At 38.3% G+C, this 20941-nt stretch overlaps 1 protein-coding gene across 5 annotated transcripts in view; it reads right to left on the bottom strand.

Annotated features, from left to right (window-relative positions):
- The window catches only part of Tp63 (tumor protein p63), a 208315-nt gene that overhangs the window by 87123 nt on the left and 100251 nt on the right, over window positions 1–20941 (bottom strand). Inside the window, exon 1 of one of the 5 annotated variants that reach the window (XM_013140762.3) lies at window positions 5006–5481. The exons of the other annotated variants lie outside the window; for them this stretch is intronic. Coding sequence (XP_012996216.1) covers window positions 5006–5047 — 42 coding nt within the window. The 5' untranslated portion in view covers window positions 5048–5481. Of the gene's footprint in view, window positions 1–5005; window positions 5482–20941 lie in introns of those variants that run through there. 5 annotated transcript variants of the gene reach the window in all.

Here is a 20941-nt window from a genome sequence, read left to right as displayed (position 1 = left end):
AACACACTCTCCTCTCAGTGTTACGACCCTGGGAACCACGAGATTGTACATTTCCAACTTTATTTCCTAACTGGACTCACACATTCAATCCCATCTGAACTATTTGACAATTCTGAGTGTAGCAGCTATCACCCTACCTCTGTGTCTGTGTTGTTTGTTTCTTCCCTTCAGTTCTTCACCTTAAATCCTTCTTGGCCGGTAGATTCCTGAAAAGGTTCTGTCTCCCTTTTGCAAATGCAGTCCATCTTACACATCTATGTAACCTTTCTTGAGCCTCGTAATGAGGGACTTTGTTTCTCTTGGTCTCTCTGTTATCTGGTTCACACTTTTAATACAGCACTTCAGATCTGACCTGTATTGTATCTGTGTGTATATATATAACTCATTCATTCATCAAATGGACCATAAAATCAGTGTAAGAAGTACTTTTACTCATTTATAGATCTTGTGTTCTAAGAAACACATGCTGTCGTCTAACATTTGTCTAAGAATGAGTCAGTCATTTTTCTAAACCATATTTCTTCTCCTCAGTGCTACTTTTAATGAATATTTGCAAAGCAGAACTCAACCATACTGTCTAAGTGAACGTTACAAAATGCTTAGAGAAGCAGTACTTGAAGCCAACCACATTTCCCTATTATCTTGTGTCTCCAAGTTATGTTCTGAAGAGAAGATGAGGCATGAGATTAATTTTGGATCGATTGTCTCACCTTGACATTTCAGTCTATTATCTTGGATCTAAAATTTCTACCCTAGTAGGCACTGCACGCATGCATCATCAGATTGGTACTGGATAATCACACTGTATCAGTCATTTGTCCTTTTGCTGATCACATGGCAAAAGAAAATTGAGAGTCAACTGGGCTTGAAAATTTTTCATTTTAGAAATAGCAAAACTTGTGTGCATATTATAAAACTAAGTTGTTTTTCACGGAAATAACATCTTGCTATCTGTGCTCATTCTTCCTTATCTTTTGACAAAATAATTAGACATTAAAAAATTCTACAAGGAAAGAATTAAAGTTAAATTTGATAATTGCAATATAAAGGGAAAAGTTTTTACGTGTGCCCCTCTCTCAGCAAGGTCTCATCCCAAGTAATTACATGCACATGAAGAAAAGCTGGAGCACCTTGGTGGGGCCACATTTCTTAGTCATTTACCCTAACTCCTTCCTTGATAAACAACATCTACTGACATCAGATATATGCCCCCAGAACAGGCAGAACACCAGTAGAACACAGAGTTCTCTATATGATAGTCATCTGAAAAAAAAATAGCAATAGAGTATTAAAATTTTATCTAGCACAATGAAAGGGCAGCCAGGATTTTTTTTTGGTGTGGGGGAGAGGTTGCTACAGATAATCTAGACTTTCATTCATGGTTCCTACTGTGCAACCCACACCCGCGTTGAGGATGACTGCCCTTCAAAAAAACAAACCAAACCAAACATGCTTCCCTTATCTAGTTACAGAACAAGTGATTTATTATCACTAAATCATTTTTCCAATAGTACTGAAAGAAAGTATGACTCTGTGGCTATGATCTGCAATCTAAGATCTCTTTCTCCCAGTCCCCTCTGGGCTGCAGGGCAACCGAATGGAAAACACAGCAACAGAACTGTGCAGTCCAAAGCAGCAGCACGGAGCCGACCCACAGCCTGACTGACACCCAGATCCAGCCGGCAGTTTCTGCTGCCTGCCCACCAGTCTCTTCCCGGGGAGACTAAGTATCTCCAGAGCACAACAGAGGAAGCTTAAAATGACATATTTGTTAACTGTGAAGAGAAAAATCAGCCTTCCTTAAAATGGTACAGTAACGGAGTGGGAAAAGCTATTCCTCTTGACCATGCAGGCCAAAGGTCAATGCAATGACAGTGACCAAGACCCAGAGCTTGTAATGAGCCCTCAGCGCTTTCTTCCTCCATGCAACTAACTTGGAGCCATATTTTTTCCTTACTAACTCTCGGGGCATCTACGATGAACTATAACAGCCTCTTAAAGAGTGTATTCAGTTCTGTGGTCTACAGAGAAAGTGGAATTCGATCATGTAACTCCCTTAATAATAGAAAAAAATCATTAATTCTGACCTGTTAAATGAAGCATTTCAGTATATGAACCTTGACTTCCATTTAGTATCAATGAATCATAAATCAAAGTGCCTTTCCTTCATTCAACCCTCACATGGGAGATTTTAGCAAATGTGGCTCTCTAAAGTGAAGTTAAACCCACACTGTCTCTCTTGTCTCTCTGTCTCTCTGTCTCTGTGTCTCTGTCTCTGTCTCTCTCCACAATCACACACACAGACACACACACTCACACACAATCACCGCCATGATCAAGACCACCCTAGGCCAGGGTAATTTTTTAGCAAAAAAGTCCAACTAAAATTGTGTCTTGATATTTCTTTTTTCCTTCTTTTCTTTTTATTTTTCATTATCGTCATCCTCATCATCATCAACATTATTGTTTAATCTCTCTTTCTCCACGTCTGAGACAAGGCCCAGCGGCTGTGTCGCCGGTAGAGGCACTGGCTTGAAGCCTCTCCGTCGTAACCCAAGGGTAGAACCTTAAGCAGTGCCTGTTTCATCTTGCCCATTTTCTCCTCCCTTCCGGACCCTTTCCTGTTCATTAACAGCTTCCCCAAGTCTAGCTCTGCTTGGGGGAAAATATAACTGGAAAACTGTAGAAAACGGACATTGTTCTTACAGTGCTCATTTTTTGTTTGTGAATTATCAACTCAGAGAAAGTGCCAGCAAATTACAGTAAAACCTAATTAATACCAGAGAATATATAATGGTTTTAAAATAGCATACACTCTCATTGGGAGTTCTAAGCCTATTATTAATAATCTGTCTAATTTTAATAATACTTGTGTGCTAATAGTAGCTATTTATGTATCAGTGGACTAATATACATGAAACTCTAAGCTGCCAAAACTTTTATATTATATTTCAGGCTTCTCCGAGACATGTGGTCATAGGCATTTCATGTACTCTTACATACATCTCCATTTACAGAAGAATAAATATTAACGCATATTCCTACGCAGAAAGACGTTGTTCTTAAGGAATAGAATGAAGACTTTGCCATGAAGGTATCTCAAAATATCCACACTGGTGAGAAGATATGAAAATCATGAAGCAAATATGCAGAAAGAACAGGAAGACAGAAAAGGTCAGCCATGTTTTTCGTAGTCGGCTGTGCACCTTAGTTGCAATCAATAGAAGACAGTGGAACAGTGGTTTTGACCTCCTGACCACAAATTTACCTAACATTTTGAAAAAATGCAAACCGGTACACAGGTAGGTTTTTTTAAAATCATTTTCTCACACACAAAATGACTCTTTTGCCTTCAGCAAATAAAGGAAGTCCTGCAAAGGTCTTCAATCACAGTGCTTAAGAAGTTCTTTTCTTTCATGATGCTGGATCTCCCTTAATCATTTCTTTTTACTTTACACTGGTCTTGTAATTTTTCTCACAGCTACCTCAGAACCAACTTTCTCTTCTCCTTTTTCATCTTTAGACACGCACAGTCAAATCTTAAACTGCATGTAAACATGTGGGGAGATGGATCATGAACAAAGACAGACAGTCAGGTGTCTTCAGACACACGGACCACTACTTAGAGACTGAAACGGAGCAAAACCAGCTGCAGCGGAAACAAGAAGACAATCGTAAAGTCACCTCCATTTTAAAATGTGTTTGCTGACTTTTTAAGCTAACATTTAATACTAAAGCAAAACAAGAAACTCAAGTTTCTGCACTGAGGACAAGCAAGACTGCTTGACTGTTTTAAAGGAAAATAGGCACTTCCTTTTCCTTCTTTAGAGAACTCGATATTTCCCCAGTTATATTTGCACAGTTCAGGTGTCTAGACAATAGCATGGCCAATATGATAGTGCCGCCCGGCTTTGTTGGCTTTTGCGCGTCTCTTCCTTTTGCGGTTTGCACCGGGAGTACTATGCACTTTGTTTTGATTTTTAAGAAGCTCCAGTTGAGTCCTCTAACCCACTTTTCCAAGCATTCACCTGCAAGCGTTTTCATCCAAAACACTCAGTTCCCTGTCTCCACAACCAGACTCCCCTATCTGATTAGTGTCAACACAGCTGCCCTCTTCTGAGGAATGTAAACTAATATTGTTGTTAGACCTCCCTCAAACTTAGAAAACTTCCTCAAAGTCTTACAGTCTCTTCAGGAGTCCCCCTCCCATTCCCCTTTGCCCTGTGATTTAAATCCCTAAGTCAAACTTGTTAAGAAGCAATCACAAGATCATCTGTGCCTAAACTAAAATCCTAAAGGCTACAATATATGCATGCATAAATATTTCATAATGCATTGATCTACCATAATTTTATCTTTACAAAATAAGTATCTCAAATCTATTGCCAGACAGTAAGGACATAACTATAGTCTCCAGAGATTAAGTTAATTTCTGGATTGATTTAAATAAAAATGAAGATGGCCTTTAAAAAAATCTCACCTGATTATTATAGGGGAAAGAAAGCACCTGGATTTGTTTTTAGGATGAAGTCTGTATAGCGCACAGATAAGAAATGAAGACAGTCAGGTCAGCTAGTTTATCTCTTTAGTACATGAATACCCATCAGAGGAGTCACTTCAGTGTACCTAGCAGAATGCGATCTGCTATCACAGGCTGTTCTTAGGAAAAAAAATAATTTTAAAAACTCTTGAATATTGGCTTTCTCCAAATAAGGCATACTACCCAGAAACTTTTCCTTTTCTCTTTTCTCCTACAGTTTCAACTTGTACTTAAAAAAAAAAAAAAAGAAAAAAAAAAAAAAGAAGAAAGAAAAGAAAGGAAAAATCTCATAGCACCACAGAAAACATTAGGCAAAAAATGGACATTCCTAAATACAAGTTGCAAAAACTTTACGTTGGGTGACCAAGAGCCACAGACATGCAAATTTTTATTAAAAAAAAAAAAAAAAAAAACTAAAAATGAAAGCGCATCTCTAAATTGAGTGTTAAAATCCAAAATCCTTACCTCACTAAATTGAGTCTGGGCATTGTTTTCCAGGTACAACATGTTAGCTGTAAGACTGGCCAGTCCTGCTGTCCTTTCTTCTGGTTTCAGGATTTTGCTAGCCCCCCCTCCCCCTCTGAGACCCTCCCAGTAGGAATCTACTAAGATCACAGAACTCAGGTCCCTCTGTCTCACTGTGTGTACATACTTTAAGGTTCCCTCATATATATCCTACTATAGGCATGAGGGGCGGGACTCTTCTCTTTACCTGTCCAATCCATCAACTTCCACCTGGACTCCTCCACTCCAATGGAGTGAGGCCTCTCCCATCTCATTAAGTAGTTAGAATTCCTTATCACCAATCTTTAAAAGAAAAAGAAAGAAAAAGAAAAAGAAAAAAAAAAAAAAAACCCAGAAGAGAGACAGGTAAAGCTTTCCCTGTCTCTTTTATAGGAAAGTGCACTTTCTCCTAGAAACAAAACAAAATCTTCCCAAACAAACCTACCACCACCAAGACTTACAGAAGGCATTGCAGAAAGTTATTTCACACTTTGCAGCTGAAAAGTAAAACTTTAGGGAAAGTTTTTGGAAGGCTTTTGTTTTTGTTTTTTAATCTATTTTTGAGGTTTTATGAACGATTATACAAAGTGAGAACTTAAGGAGAAATATTCTAATAGATGGTTTTATTTTCTCATTATAAAAATCAAACTGTACTGTCTGAGAGCTGAAAAGTTTTCAAGCCATTTTCTCTAGAAAAATGCCAGTAACTTCATACCAAGAAATACCAAGGTAAACTACTTGATTTTTCTAAAAGCAAGTTGCAATCACAATTGAAATCATTTGTCCTGTTAGCCTGTAAAAACAAACAAACTTCTATATTATGAACAAGAAATAGAAATTTTGGGAAATAAACCCTTCTTGAAAGAAACAAAGTTTTTCTGTGTGACTGTTTTTTATTTCCTGTAAACAGGTGGCAAATTTGATTATTTTACATGATGAGTGCTTTAAATAATTAATAGAATATATTATAAAACATCAGAGATTAGCTTTTGCCTCAAAAAAGTTTCTTTGTATAAATTCATAAAAATCACCCTGTAGAGTCTGGTCTTTGTAATTATGACTTAGTGAAGATGAAATGGACCCTGATGGCTATATGATTCATTAAAATGTTCTTTTATTGCTCTTGAATATTCAAATGTCAGATATATTTCTGTATCAATCCAGGCCTAATTAGGCTGTCAGTACCCTTTGTTCTGCCTAAAAACTGTATCTGGCTAAAATTACTATAAGTGAGTATTTAGATTTCTTTTAAAATTTCCTCAGATATGATTAGAAGAAAATTATGACACAATACATTAAATAATAATAAGTATACAAATTTCAATAATAAAGTGTATAAATATTCTCACGACCTTGTATTTGACTTCTTTTTCTTTCCATTTGCACATTTATAAAAGGCATGCACACAAAGGATGAAGGATCATTGAGTCAAAAATTATTTTAAGTCCCCTGAATTTTGAGCAACAATGCTATTTCTTTTATTTTAACAAATAAACCTTCTGCAACACAATTTTTAAGTGCCTAAGTTTATGATATTGTATAAGGCTACAAAATCATACTCCACAAAATGTTCATTTCTTCACTCAAATATGAGGAAGAATGACCTATAATTCTGTTGGTAATCAATCAAACAAGACTGGCTTTAAAGCAAGTTTAAAAAAATCATTAAACTGCAAAATAATCCTTGTACTGAATGTTTTGATTCTATATCCACTGACAGTTTAGGGATTAACAGTGGAAAACAGAGCATTGTTTCTTTAAGGGGATTCTCTCTGCTCTGGGGTTCAAAAACACGAATGAATCTGAGAATTGTCCAAGGTGCTTTTTAAAAACAGCTATCTGGACTTGGCACCAAGTCTACTGAATCAGCCTCTCCAGTGTTGCAAGCCTCACAATTGTGTTTTCTTCAGCGTAGTAGGCAGTTCTGAATGACTCACACTTGGGAATCAATGCTCTAGAGTTAGCAGAACTGCCCAGAAAGGCATTCCTATATCAGGTTTTTTAATACTAATGTAACCATTTGAACTCCTAAATTTAGAAGCCATGGTCTCAACTTTTACTAATATACAATCATCGTGTAAGGCGGCTTTATCAGTCACAAAGTTCAAGAGTCCCCCAGGATCTCTGGAGGAAAAAGTCAAATTCCTTCTACGTATCATCTCAGGACAAACAATGTGACCATGGTCTCAGTGTAATCAAGATTGCAGACAAAATCTAAGGCCAGGTACGTACCATAGCTACTTTAGAACCTTGGGTAGGTGAGGAAAAGATCATTCGCCTGGGACGTTGGAGATGCGGGCTGCGTTCCCAGATCTGCCTGTAGCTAGCCAGCTCCAGGCCTTAGGGGCAAGTTACTTAACCACTCTGGATTCAGATTCTTTATTTGTGAAATGAGAGGCAGAACAAAGTGATTTCTAAAGGCAAGTAAAAAAAATCAGTTTGTGTCTTTCGGAATTCAAGAAGTGATTTAGATAGAATATTACTTATAATTCTCTTATTTTAGCCTGAGATTGACCTTCAATTTTCTAATCTCCAGGCTGGACAAATGAAGTAGTCAGGCTGCAGAGATACATAGGTAATTAGATGACAGAAAGAACCAGAAAGTTTTCTTAGGGATACAATGTCTATTTTTGGCTTTTTGTTTTGTTTTGTTTTGATTTTTTGGGATTTTTTTTGCATGTCGCATTTTGATTTAAATTTGCAACACCCTCACAGTGAAAAGTGAGCTCCTAGTTCATATAAATTTGAACTCAGTCCATGCATTTGCATAAAAGAGCTAATTAAAGTGTACCAGATTATAGTTGGCTTCAGAATTAATGTGAGTATTGTGAGCAAAAGGTGTCAGAGAAGTACTCACCGCGTACCACTGCTGCCCTGTGCCGCTCAGAGGCTTAGTGTGCACATCAACTTTTTGCACAACTCGTAATGTAGGTAAACATTGTTATTCACATTTTTCAGAAAAAAAGTAAACAAAATCAAACATATTGAGTGGTTATCCTAAATCCTCAGGAGTCCGAAAAATTCCTGTGAGTCCTTAACCTTTTTCTCAGTCTCATCCCCTTGCAGCTGGAGGGGTGAGTCCTGGCCCCTGGAGGCCAGTGTCACCTCTGTAAACCCACAGCTTTGAGGATGGATTTACTAGACAAGGCATCGATGTACACCAGATTGCAAAATTTTGTTGAATATCTTGCTTAGCAATTATTCGAATCCTTATCATAAGTGTGGTAAATATTTTCTCTCTGTGTATGCTTGTTTATTCAAACTTCCATACAGTATTTTGGTTCATATTTTGGTACAAAAATGCTGCTTTTTCCACAGTCAAAGTTATCATTTTTTCCTGAATGGATTATTGACTTTCATACAATTTTAAAGGCCTTTCCCTGTCTGATATTATAAAGTATTGCAAATATCTTGCAGTATCATGGTGGTATATTTATAAAATGCAAATCTCTCAATTTTTCAGAATTAATATTTGTATGAGAAACAAAGGAGAGTCTCTACTACCCAAGATAAATATAAATCTTCATCATATATTGAATGAAATGTTTTTCTCTAATTTGGAATGCTGTTAGAGTTTGAATCTAAAATAACAACCCAAATCTCCTGTGTTTGGCAGGTGATTGGCTCATGGGGGCGCTGTACTCACCAGTGGACCTGCCTGGAGCTGAAAGGCTTCCAGCAGGCAGAGCCTGGTTAGAGACATGTCACTGGGGCGCTCTCTCTCTCTCTCTCTCTCTCTCTCTCTGTTTCTCTCTCTCTCTCTCTCTCTCTCTCTCTCTCTCTCTCTCTCTCTCTCTCTGCTCTATTTCTCTGTCTGTCTCTCTCACTGTCTCTGTCTCTCTCTCTTTCTCCTCTGCCTCTATCTGTCTCTGCTTCCTGTCTGCCATGGGTTGAACAGTTTTTCTCCACCCCATTTCTGCCTTGGAATTAGCTAACCACGGATTGAAAGCCGGAGCTTTGGCTTTTAAATTATGGATATCAGATATTTTGTCTTGGAAAAGGGTAAGTGACTAAACAAATACCCGCTTGGTAATGTACCAAATTTCAATGGATCCATTTTGTACCCTTGTGTAAGAACTTTAAGCATATGTACGGGTATACAGAAATCAAGGGTTTGATCTGTGACTATACGGGAGGGACTGCTCCCATATAGAGCTGAGGATGGGACAGTGTATAACATGGAAGCAAGTCTGTGCCTTTGAGCCCTCCGAGGGTGGAGGTAGGTGCAAAATGCTTAGGTTTGGTTGTACCCAGTAATGGAGTTCACAATATTAGTTCTATTAAATTGAAAGAGATACGAAGTTAGAAGAGGCCAAGAATTTGAGTGAGTTTGGTTAGGATTAGGTAATTATTTATCAAAGGGAACAAAAAATTAATGACTTGTTTTTATAGTAGCAATTGAAATGCTAAGAAAGACTATGTAGCTAGTTCAAAAAATATCAGTCTTTCTTCGCTATAGCTAAAAATGCACCTGGGAAGTGAGCTAGAGAAAGAAATAGAGAACAGATTTTCTTCTTTCTCTCCTTTCTAGAGTCTCCTCTCATCAGCTTTGTCCTGTAGGATTTCTTTGATTATTTCAACCTTTAGGATGCTGCAGTGTCAAATGGAACAATTAACCAAAGCACTTTAAAGCCAGGCCCTGGAAAATCCCATTTCTTCTCCCTGTATTCTTCTACCTGCTTCCTCCTCCAAGCTGGCTTCAGCTGTCTACCTCTCTGTCCCTCTGTCCCTCAGTCTGGTGGCTTAGATTAGTGCCTTTATTCCTTACCTGATATGTTCAAACATTTTCCAGTTATGTAAAGGCTAGCTCCCTGAGGACTTCTCCTGCTAAAGTTATATCTTATCTTAAATATTATTAAAAAGCAATAATAAAATTATACCTTTCAATGCAAAAAGTTGTGAACTGGCCTGTCTTGCCAGTGGACTATGAATTTTTCAAAGTCAGTGTATGATTCTGTTCATGTCACATTTAGTGTTTAAAAAGCTGAATGAACAGCACTTCAATGGTTGATAAGGTGTGACTGAAAATATAGTGTATGTGAGGTAAAAAGAATGTGTTACAGTGTAATACATATTGCTCCTTATCGCCTTCAGAATATTCTTTCATGACTTGAACACACTTATCCTCTAATTCTTACCACTTTCTGACACAGTTCCAGAAACCGTCCTCTGGGGATGTCTTTCATTACATTGCCCTTAATGTCCTGAGTTGATTGAAAATGTTTACCTTGTATGATCATTTTGATTTTGGGGAAGAGCCAGAAGTTGCCCGGTGCCAGAGCTGATGACCCAGGTGGATGAGGATGGGCAATACTATTTTCATAAGGTGGCAGTACTCACTGTGTTTTTGATCAACCCTCTGAAAGGCACTCACTGAAGAACAATTCCAGAACTTCTTCAGAAAGTGGCGAGAATCATGCGATAGGTGTATTGAAAATGAGGGAGAGTATTTTGAGGGGATTAATAGCTCCATGCCCATGACTATCAAATTTTAAAAAATGTAAACATTCACTATATATTTTGATATTACCTCATAGTTCTAAAGGAACGCATTAGAATTTGAACAGTACATTCTCTCCTAAAGATTATTGTAAGACAGTTAATTTATTTCACGAAGATGCCTTTCCTGTGACAATCAAAACACGATCTCTCATTAAATCATAAGAAAGATTTTAAAAAAGATATTTTATATGCAAGCTCAGTGTTTCAAAACCTCAGAAACTATTTGTCAAAAGGGAATACTGGCAGCCTGGCAAACCTGTAATAGTTTAAAAAAAGATTGGGGTTTTTAGAGCATGTGTGAAAACTAAGAAATGTTGGGACTTTCCACATGCTGCAAAACAAAACAAAACAAAAAAATCAAATAGATCTTTTCACACCAGCTACTATTAAGTTGAAGGGTGATCAACAGAGCATGAGGAGAACTTTTGCAGCACTGCTTCTCCCTGAATTAAGTGATTTACTTTGCCTCCTGTCTCACACAACTGACAATAACAAGTATTTGTAGCCGCTACTGAAGGCCCCTAAGTTAATTCACAGCCTCAGTTTTTCTCTTTAGTCTAACACTAAAGTCCGAAGTACAGTATAAGATCCCATTCATTCTAGGGCGACGAGCCGGATTTTAAAAACTGAGAAACCATATAGGCATAGAAGCGGAAATAAGTTCTGGGTTAAATCTTATAGCTGTCCTGGGGACACAATTTTTTGTCTAAATGTTCAGGTAAAAACTAAAATCACAGACAGTTTATATTGTCTCTGTGTACTTCCCATGGGGCAAGCAGTTCTCACAGCAGTTGATACATATATATATCTTACATATCTAGTTCTCATTAAAATCTGACTTAGGTACAGTGATTATTACTCCTTTGTGGATAAAGACATTGACATACAGGCAGATACTAAAGAACAGAATCAAAATCTGTACATTTCAGCTCCCGAAGCCACACAAAGGCTCTCCTGTATCATTAGACGACATCCCCATCTCCTCGTCCACCCCATGTTTATCTTTCATTCAATTTTATGTCTATGGCAACCTCAGGGCTAACTTTCCAGACAGCCTACTCTACAGTTATGATAATAACAGTATTTCTGCCACTTCCTTGGATTCACATGATACCTTTTGAAGGGTTCTAAACAGTCCAGCTGAACAGACGTCAAAACACATGGAGGTGGAATCATGTCTCCTTACATTGGTTTTTCATTATGCACTTCAAATTTTGTGTTAGGAAACTGGTGTGTTCACTTTGCTTTTTTAAACCTTGATTTTAAAAATCAAAGGATCACCCTTAGAACGTTTTTTTCTAACCAGCCTTGTAGCATTATTTGTAAGAGAGACACTAAATCCATTTCAGTGTTTTTATCATTTTACTTATCTGTAGTTCCAAATGTGGCTACTAATGGTTTATTTCAACAGTAAGTTGTTTCTTGATTTTCTGTCTCACGTTGCTACTTACTATCAAATCCTCCCAGTGCCACCGAAGTAAGTGGCCATAGAAGGCACTGTCAGTGAGGCGGGGTGAGAAAAACCCTGGCATCGACAGTGGAAACCTGAGTCCGGGCATCACAGATGTGACTGCAAGTGGTGACGTTTGCTGAGCGCATAATGAACAAACACCTCTCTTGCCAACTCCAGAACACATCATCTTTCTTTCTAGTGCTACACTGGGATCCATCTTAATGCATTCTAGATTTTCATAATTTACTTGCAGTGATAGAAAAGGCAAACCCTTTGCTTGTAAGGATTGTGCTACAAGGCCTTGACCCCAGAGCAATGGACTTAGGCTTAAACTCTGGCTTCTGCCATCAAATTGAAATGTGGCATTTCCCCTCTCCATGCCTCAGTTTGTCCATCTTCTAAATGGGCTTGCTGTTGCTATCCACTTGGTATCCTATGTAAAACTGTGATTGTAGCTGTTTTGAAATTTACCTTTTCTATTTAATCATGATCTGAATTTCTATTGATGAAGACAATTTCTCTATCAGTTTATATCAGCCATCTGTCCCCTTGTGTTATTTCCTTCCTAAAAGCCTGTGATGCTGCTGATTGTTATAGATCATTCAGTTTCTATGAACATGTTTGCCTGGTGATTTTAGGTTTCACTTTATTGTTCTTGTTGTTTGCATGTGTTTGTTTTCTGTTTTTTTTTTTTTTCACTTTATTTAAACAGGGTCTCACTATGTAGTTCAGGCCTTGAACTCACTACATAGCCCACACTGGCTCCAACCTGCAGGATCCTCCTGTATCAGCCTCCCTAGTGCTAGGGTTATAGGCATGCAGCACCGCACCTGGCTTCGATTTCGCTTTTTGTTCCTCAATTTTGTTCCAGTAAAACAGGTTGGCAAAGGATGGTTCATTCTTCCCAGAAGTTGTATTTTGAAGCAACTCAGTTTTTTGTCCTAAGCAAATCTTTTCCTCCATCCTTTCTGTTCTTAAACACAAAAATCTCCACACAAAGTAAAAAAGGGATTGTGCTTACTTTGGAGACCTAGGTGAACACTGCAAGGGGGGAGTGGGGTCACATTTTTACTCTTAGAGAGGCCCAGGTGCTTCTCTGGCTTCTTCTATTGCTGGTCTACACCTGTAGCTCTAGGACGTGTGCCCATTGCTAGCTTCAGGAAATGGAAACACAGCCTGTGACTTGGGGAATCTTCTGGCTGCTGTGCACACTGCCTTTACACACTCACGTGCTCTACACAGGGTCTGCTGCTGTAGGTTCTAAGCATTAAAACTTGGATGTAATGTTTATGATTTCTATGCAAATATATATATATATATATTTGCATTAATATGTTAAAATTCTACTTTACTCACTCTGTGACTTACTATCTGCTCTTGGCATTGCTGTCTAGTATGTCTGTTTCATAACTCCTTACAAGTATCATAAAATATGTATTAGACAGGTTCTGTGAGATTTCTAAAGTCCTTACTAGATATAATATGCTCAGATTCCACAGACAGTTCTAAGGGCACAACACCTTTACTCTGCAAATGCTTTGATTATAACTACTGTGTTGGAAAACACCCCTTAGCAGGAAATATCATATGAAAGAAGAAGAAATACATTTACTAAAGGAGAGGGTAAGCTGGTTGGTGCGGTCATGCACACCTGTAATCCCAGCACTCTGGGAAGTTAAGACAGGACAATCACAACTTTGATGTCAATCTGGGGAATTTACCAATTTAGAGAGACTCTGTATCAAAAATAAATAAATAAAAAGAAAAAAGTGAGAGTGTGTGTTCTGAAGATGTAGTTCAGTATGAAGGCTTTATGCTCAATTCTGGAACCACCAAAAAAAAAAAAAATCAGAAAAAAAGATGGCAGCCATAATTAGCTGGATGCAGGGTGACACTGGTTCCTCTTCCAGCGGACAGACTGAGGTCACTTAAGCATGACAAACTATGGCATCGTTTACAACCAGGAAGCAACATGCACTGGCTACTGTCCGAGACACAAATGTCACCAGCCGAGTGAAACCTTCCTTTAGTGACAAATGATCATGAGGGGAAAACCAACTGTCTCTGACAACTATGTCCATTTAGGAATCCCTGTTCCTAATAAATAAACAACCGTTGGTGTCATTTTTGTCCTGTGGCCTGGAGGACAGAGGAGAACAAAATATATATGAAATTAACAAAAAGGGTCCATAATAAAAGGACTACAAGTAATACCTGGCCATTGTTTTCCTAAATGCAAAACCAAATCCAAGTTTCAAGAGTATGGTGAATAGGATTCGGTAATTCCAGCTTTTTTAGCTTGAAAATATTCTGTGTCTCTGCTTATAATAATCTTCACTGAGTATTTACATTGGAAAAACTACATTAATTGACAGAACGGGATGCATTAGCTTGGAGATGTGTGAAAAAAGCGTTAGGAGATGTTCTATGCTTTCTGGCTTTCACAACACGCATAACTTATATTTCACAGTTTCATAACTGTAATATACTAGATCCATATTTTCCAATAGGAAATATCAAATGCATTTTTAAACATAGTATGTGCTGCCTCTATTTTACTCAACATTTATTGAGCATCTGCTATGTGCTTAGAATTGTGCTAGGATTTTTGTCCCGCCCTTCCTTCTTTCCTTCCTTCCTTCCTTCCTTCCTTCCTTCCTTCCTTCCTTCCTTCCTTCTCTCTTCTCTTCTTTCCTTTTTCATTTTTTCTAGTTTCTCTCTTCTGTATATGTTTACCCAGTCCTTTGGCTACATGTATGATTGTAGATCTCATTTTGTTACTTTTTACATCATTCTTCCACAGATCCTACAGTAAAACAGGAGTCAGAGAGCAAGGGGTATCTTCATTTTAGTTGTACATTTTCTTCAGCTGAGAGCATGCGCAGAGTCCACAGGCAGACTTGGTTTACTGGATGACAGTGCTGGTTTGATCCATATGTTAACCGTGTGAAGCAGGCAAAGCCATTACTCCTTGATATTAGAAAGTCAGATGACAGAAGATAAATATTACGATGAACTTCACGCATAAGCTCAGGGCTGCTGCCTCCAGTGAGCTCTCTGTGCCCAGAAGTTAGCTGCTCCCCACAGAAAGGATTATTGTCTCACGCTGCCCTAATAAGGCAGAGAAAGTCGCAGAGTAAGCAGTTTTTTACTTGCCTTCTCTGCAAGGGAAAATGTGAGGCCTTAGAGCCCCACGTAGCTTCTGTAGGTAGTCTTTTCTCCTTAGCAGTATCGTTTGCTTTTCCCCTTAAATACTGCAATTGGTCTCTTGGGTTTTCTACTGTTACAGACACAATAAATTAACTGAACTGTGGTTTCCTAATTCTGATTCACAGCTTGATTAAAAAGCAGTGCAGCCAAGTAGGTGTGTCTCTGTCTCAGGTGGTTAAGCCAGATCTTCTGCCTATGGTTTGATTTGGTAAGAAAACATTATCTATATCAATCATTAACTGGACAATGCTTTTAGAAAGAGATTTTCTAAAGTCATCTGAATAGTAATGTATCTAAAAACAGAGATAATTTGCAGCAGAGACTGCAATTTATTTTATAGTGAATATACATGTTCTTAAAGAGCCAAGGTAGTGCATATCCATCATCTCTAGCAGTCTGGGAGGTTGAGGCAGGAGGATCACCTGAGAAATTCAGCTATTTAGTGAGAACCTGTGTCAAAACAAACAAAAAAATGCAAAAAGTACTGGAGATATCTCAGTGCAAAAGCCCTGGGTTCAATCCCCTGTAGTCACAAGAGGACAAGTAAAAAAAGGAAACTATGGTTATGTATCTTAGAGGTACAGTGCTAGTGTCGCATATGTGAAATTCTGCCAACTCCAATACCACAAAAACAAATAAACAAATGTACAAAAGAGTAGAGGAAAACGGAACTTCATAACTACCTAATAATGATGAAATTATTTCTTTATATAGCATCTAGTACTCGTGTTCAAATCACTTAAGTAGCAAAATCAGACTTCACTATAAGTAATCTGAAGATAACACATATATGAACAGACACAGACACACACAGAGATGCACCCACGTACACACACACTATAGTTAGTTTGCTCTAACAAAATGAAAAATACAATTTGGGACCGAGATTCACTTAACCTAGCATCCCCAAGGCCCTAGATTTGATCTCTAGCACTGTGAAAGAAGAGAGGAACAAAAAGGAAAAAAGAGGATGAGAAAGAGAAAAAGAAAGAGGAAAGAAAGAGATACGGATAGGTAGAAATTTGTATATAATGGTAGTACTTTTCTTATCTAAATCAATAATTTAGATATTCTCCTTTAATGATTCCTGGATTTTTGACAGGTTTTTAATTCAGGCAGCTTGTAAGTGGGTAAATGTTTTAAACTACAATGTCCAAAGGCTGAGTTGATAACAGTACAAGTGGTGTGACCTAAATCTACAGGATTCTGACCAAACCACGGCACAGATGCATCAGTACGAGCATTTCTTTAAAACGAACACATATTTAGTTTCTTCTCAAAATGTTATGCTCATTTTTACTTAGTAAGCTTAAGTTTTACATCATGGTCAATTAGCTAGAAGACAATTTAACTAAAACTTATGGTCAATCCTTGAAATTCAGCTTTTTCTTTTGAGCCCTATTGTTACTCTGGAATGGAAGAAATAAAAAAAAATTATTGGTTCACCAATTGGGAAGGTCATTTTGCTTTCTTAAGCCTTTCTTAAGGAGCATATAGCCAGAACATACTTTACTGGCTGTAGGTTTGCAGTAAGACCCAAAGAACGTAAGACTCAGTATCTGTCTTTAGATTTCCTCATCCAATGAGAAGACACACACACACACACACACACACACACAAATATGTTTTCAAAGTCAAGATGACATATTTGTGAAATACTGACTGAAAGACACTCTAAGTTCTAAGTTACAGATTGCAGCTTTATGGGAACAGAGAAGGAGTGATCACATGGAGAGGTAAGGGTCTAACTCTTCAAGACTGAGAAGGATTTGGAAAGAAGAGGAAGAGAAAAATGTCATTCCTAAGTTAAATCAATAGCATGGGATAAAAGACAGATAAAACTATCTATTCAGACCGAGAAGTCAGATTTGGGTGCACCTGGGAGCACTTGAGAGCTGGATGATGGAGCAGGAAAACTGTGAGAATCAGACTGCGTTGATTTCTGTCTTTTTCGACTTGATTTTCCAAATTTCACTTCCTCAAAGGAAAAGATGTCGGCTAGATCATGGCGTGTTTCTTATGGCTATTTTTTCCCTACTCTTGGGTTAAAAACGGGAAATCTCCGTGTGAATTGGAAGGATATGAAACAGACCCTGGAACTGGGGGACTGCCTTCTGGGATCGCTATCATCAAAGAGCGACATCAGCCCCTCTTCTCCCTCCTGTCTTCCTCCAAAGGAGTGTGTCAAGTCCACCCAACTGTCACAACAGCCCTGACCCTCTGACCCTCAGCAAACAAATACACAGGATGCCTTTCCACCCTGCTGGATGCTCCACGCTTGTTTCTTTAAAGGCTGACCTACAAGGCTAATTAGACGGTTAAACTCACTTCTCATCTGGACTAACATTTACACTGAGACTTGTAAAGCCAAACAGGTCCTGCTAACATGTCCTCAGCCTTGGAGGATGCTAAGCGGTAGGGGCTGGCCTGTGTTGCCAGGATAACTTTAGTGATCAGGACATTTCTTCACTGTTAACTTTCTGAAGGGTCTGAATCTTTAGCAGACATGTTTTATTAAGCTTCCATTCAGGAATTTTTTTACCCTTATTTCCAAGAGTACAAATAGAGGCATACATAGTGATAATGTCATTGTCTCTATGTGCACCGGTAAGAAGGTAACAAGAATAGGCAAGAGAGAGAGGTCTGTCACTGTCTCCCAGGGAAATGCTGAACTGCAAAGCCAAAGCCAAACCACCATGGTGCCTGGTGCCAATAATGTGGATAGTGATTCTACGTATTGGTAAAAATGAAACAAATTGCTTTGCAACTATTTTGTGTGTCAAAAGGTTCATATCTTCTTACCCTTAGCTTTCTAGCCCATATCTCAAAGAATCACGTTAATTGTGACAACTAACTCTGAGACATACGTGCATCTGTTTTAAGCTCACAACCTTTTGCTTGCCAGGCAAGCGCTTGTGCCTCTGAGCTAAACCCCGACCCTCCCTGTATTTCCCCTTGTTGTTTATGATCCATGTTCACAGGAGCAGCAGATTGGGTGGGCTGGGTGCGAGTGTGCGTCGGTGCACTCTGTTTAGCTGTTTAATCAGCTTTAGTATCCAGGACAGGCTTCCCAATACATGAATTAGGACAGGAGTAAAAGATAACTTCTGTTTCGCTTTGATGAAAATTTTTCAGTTGTCAGTTTGGGCTTTATGGAAGACAAGAAAAACATGAATCTAATGAGAGACAGAAGGCAAGATACCCTAACTAGCAGAAAGCAAGGAGAGGGAAAATGTGACACCTTAGAACCTAGGGAGATGTGTCGGGGTAGTATTTTTATTTTACGTTGAGATCTAGCAAGAAGTGACAGATTTTGAGTCTGGGGTAACAAAGGGAAAAGGGAGAATTACTTTAAAGTTGAATTCCTTTCTTATTTTGCTTTCTTTTTTCCTCCTTTATTTCTTTCCTCTTTCTTTCTTTCTTTCTTTCTTTCTTTCTTTCTTTCTTTCTTTCTTTCTTTCTTTCTTTCTTTCTTTCTTTCTTTCTTTTGGAAGTAAGGGTTGGAAGTATACTTCAGGCTGGCCTGGAGCTCACTGTGTAGCCTAGGCTGGCCTTAAACCTGAAGTTATCCTCTTGTAGCAGCCTTCCAAGACCTAGAAGTACAGGAATATGCTACCCTACTTGACTTGTTTTCCTTTCTGTAGGAAAGATTTTTCTCTCAAAACAACCAACTGAGGTCTTCAGGCTTTGAGCATGTATGTACTAATATTTTATGGTAACATTATTTTTAAAAATTACTTTGACAGTACTGGACTGGGACTACAGGGCATAGTGATTGCACTCATCCTGGGGAGTTGGTACATGGACATAACACATTTATTGTAAAATCTCTCTCTGCCCTCTGCTGCCATCTCTTCCTTCGTCTCTTGGTTACTGCTCCTTTTCGAAGATATCTCTCCCTATTTCCTCTTATTTTACTTTAAATTACTTATACTTTGGATTTAACATATAAGATAAACCAGGTTATGTTTAAGCTTGTGTGTCTAATTTATTTCACAACATTATTGTGTCAAGTTGCTCCCATTTTCCTACTAATGACTCAAATTGCTCCTTCTTTAGGGCAGTGTAGTGTTCCACTGTCTATAAATACTACATATTTATAATCCATTCATCTATTGGGGGACATTTAACCTACTTCCAAGATTTAGCTATTATGAATTATGCTGTTCTAAACATGCATAGGTATGTATCATTGTAGAATGATGAATCTGACCCTTTTGGGAAGATATCTGGAAAGGGAATAGCTGAGTCGAGTGGTATTTCTAGTTTTAGTGTTTTGAGGAATCTCTGTACTAATTTCCATAGTGGTTTTACTAGTTCATTATGTAGAAAGATTACTTTTTTCCCCTACAGTCTCACCAGCATTTGTTATTATTTGATTTTTGATGATAGTCATTCCTTCTGGAGGGAGATGGCATGCCACTGTTGTTTTAATTTGCATTTCTCAGATGGCCGGAGATGTGGAACATTTTTCATCTATTTATTGGCCACTCATACTTCTTCTGGGAAGTTTCTGTTTCTTTGTGTTGTCTGTTTTTCAACTGGATCTTTGATTCTAGGGATGTCTAATGTTGGGGATTCAATGCATACGCTAGGTATAAATCCTCTGTCTGAGGCTAGCAGACAAAATTCCTGGTCTCATTTTCTAGGTTGTCACCTCACTCTGTTGACTTTTTCCTTTTTAGAGAACTTCACAATAACTAACTGTCACAATAACAGTCTGATGGTATGTTGGAAATCACTTCCCATCATTGGTAGGGGACAAAACTGAAGAAGGTACCAGCCTGCTTCAGCGTCTGAGTTCTGATGCTTCGTAGGTCTGTGGCCTTGGGGGAAAAGAAACCCAAAAGTATACTTTCATGATTATTAAATGAAATACCATCATGTACATAATTAAGCAATTATTTGAGAGGGCTGTCAAATGAGGTAAGATAGAAGGGAAACAGGAGAACAGAATTAACAACAGTGCCCTGAGAGCTCCAACCACTGATGATTGCCTGTTGTTGTATCCTGCTCCTGTGTGGGTCATGACTGTTTTTCAGTGTTATTTTCGTGGGGCGTGGGACAGATCAGTCCATAAACGAATTTGGTTGGGAGGAAAGATGGCTATAGAGGCACTGTTAAATAGTTATCACCATTAGGGCAGTCTCTCAATGATGAAATGTATGTGTTAGTGAAAATGCTATTGATTAAAGGAAACCAAATTTGGCTTTAGGAAAATTATGAGGCCTGAGGCAGCTAACCATGAACAAAGGGGAATTTGCTGTTGTTGTTTGCCTGTTTGTTTAGGTTATTTGGGGGGATTTGTTTCTTTCCTCTGTGTTTGTAATGTTTTCTTTTAATTTTCAGGTGAAAGACTGGACGAATCTGTGTTCTCTTACTTCCTAAGGGTATTAGAAGCCAGTGACTTCCATACTGAAACATGAAGTTGTAGGTAAAACTGACTGAATCGTTGGAATCTGATCATAATTGAGATGAATCCTAATGCAAAGATCGCTACATTAATGAAGAAGAAACACATTCACAACAGAGTTAAATCAGGAGAGGGATTGTAAATGGAGAGGACAGCTAGACAACATTTTTACGTGGCTTAGTATTTATGTCTGGTGGTTTACTGCCAGAAAATCATTCTTGTCTCTGTTAATAAGGACTAATGTTACCTAAAAGCATGTGGTAGCCAGTAGTGTTCTTTAACTCCTCCAAGGGTTGGCTTCGAAGTTTGTGTCATGGTC

This window comes from Cavia porcellus, unplaced genomic scaffold (assembly GCF_034190915.1).
Source record: "Cavia porcellus strain 051 isolate PalLab524CR breed Dunkin Hartley unplaced genomic scaffold, mCavPor4.1 scaffold_14, whole genome shotgun sequence".
Classification (NCBI taxonomy): domain Eukaryota; kingdom Metazoa; phylum Chordata; class Mammalia; order Rodentia; family Caviidae; genus Cavia; species Cavia porcellus.
Note: the sequence above shows the minus strand (reverse complement) of the source record. Positions and strands in the feature narration are given on the sequence as shown.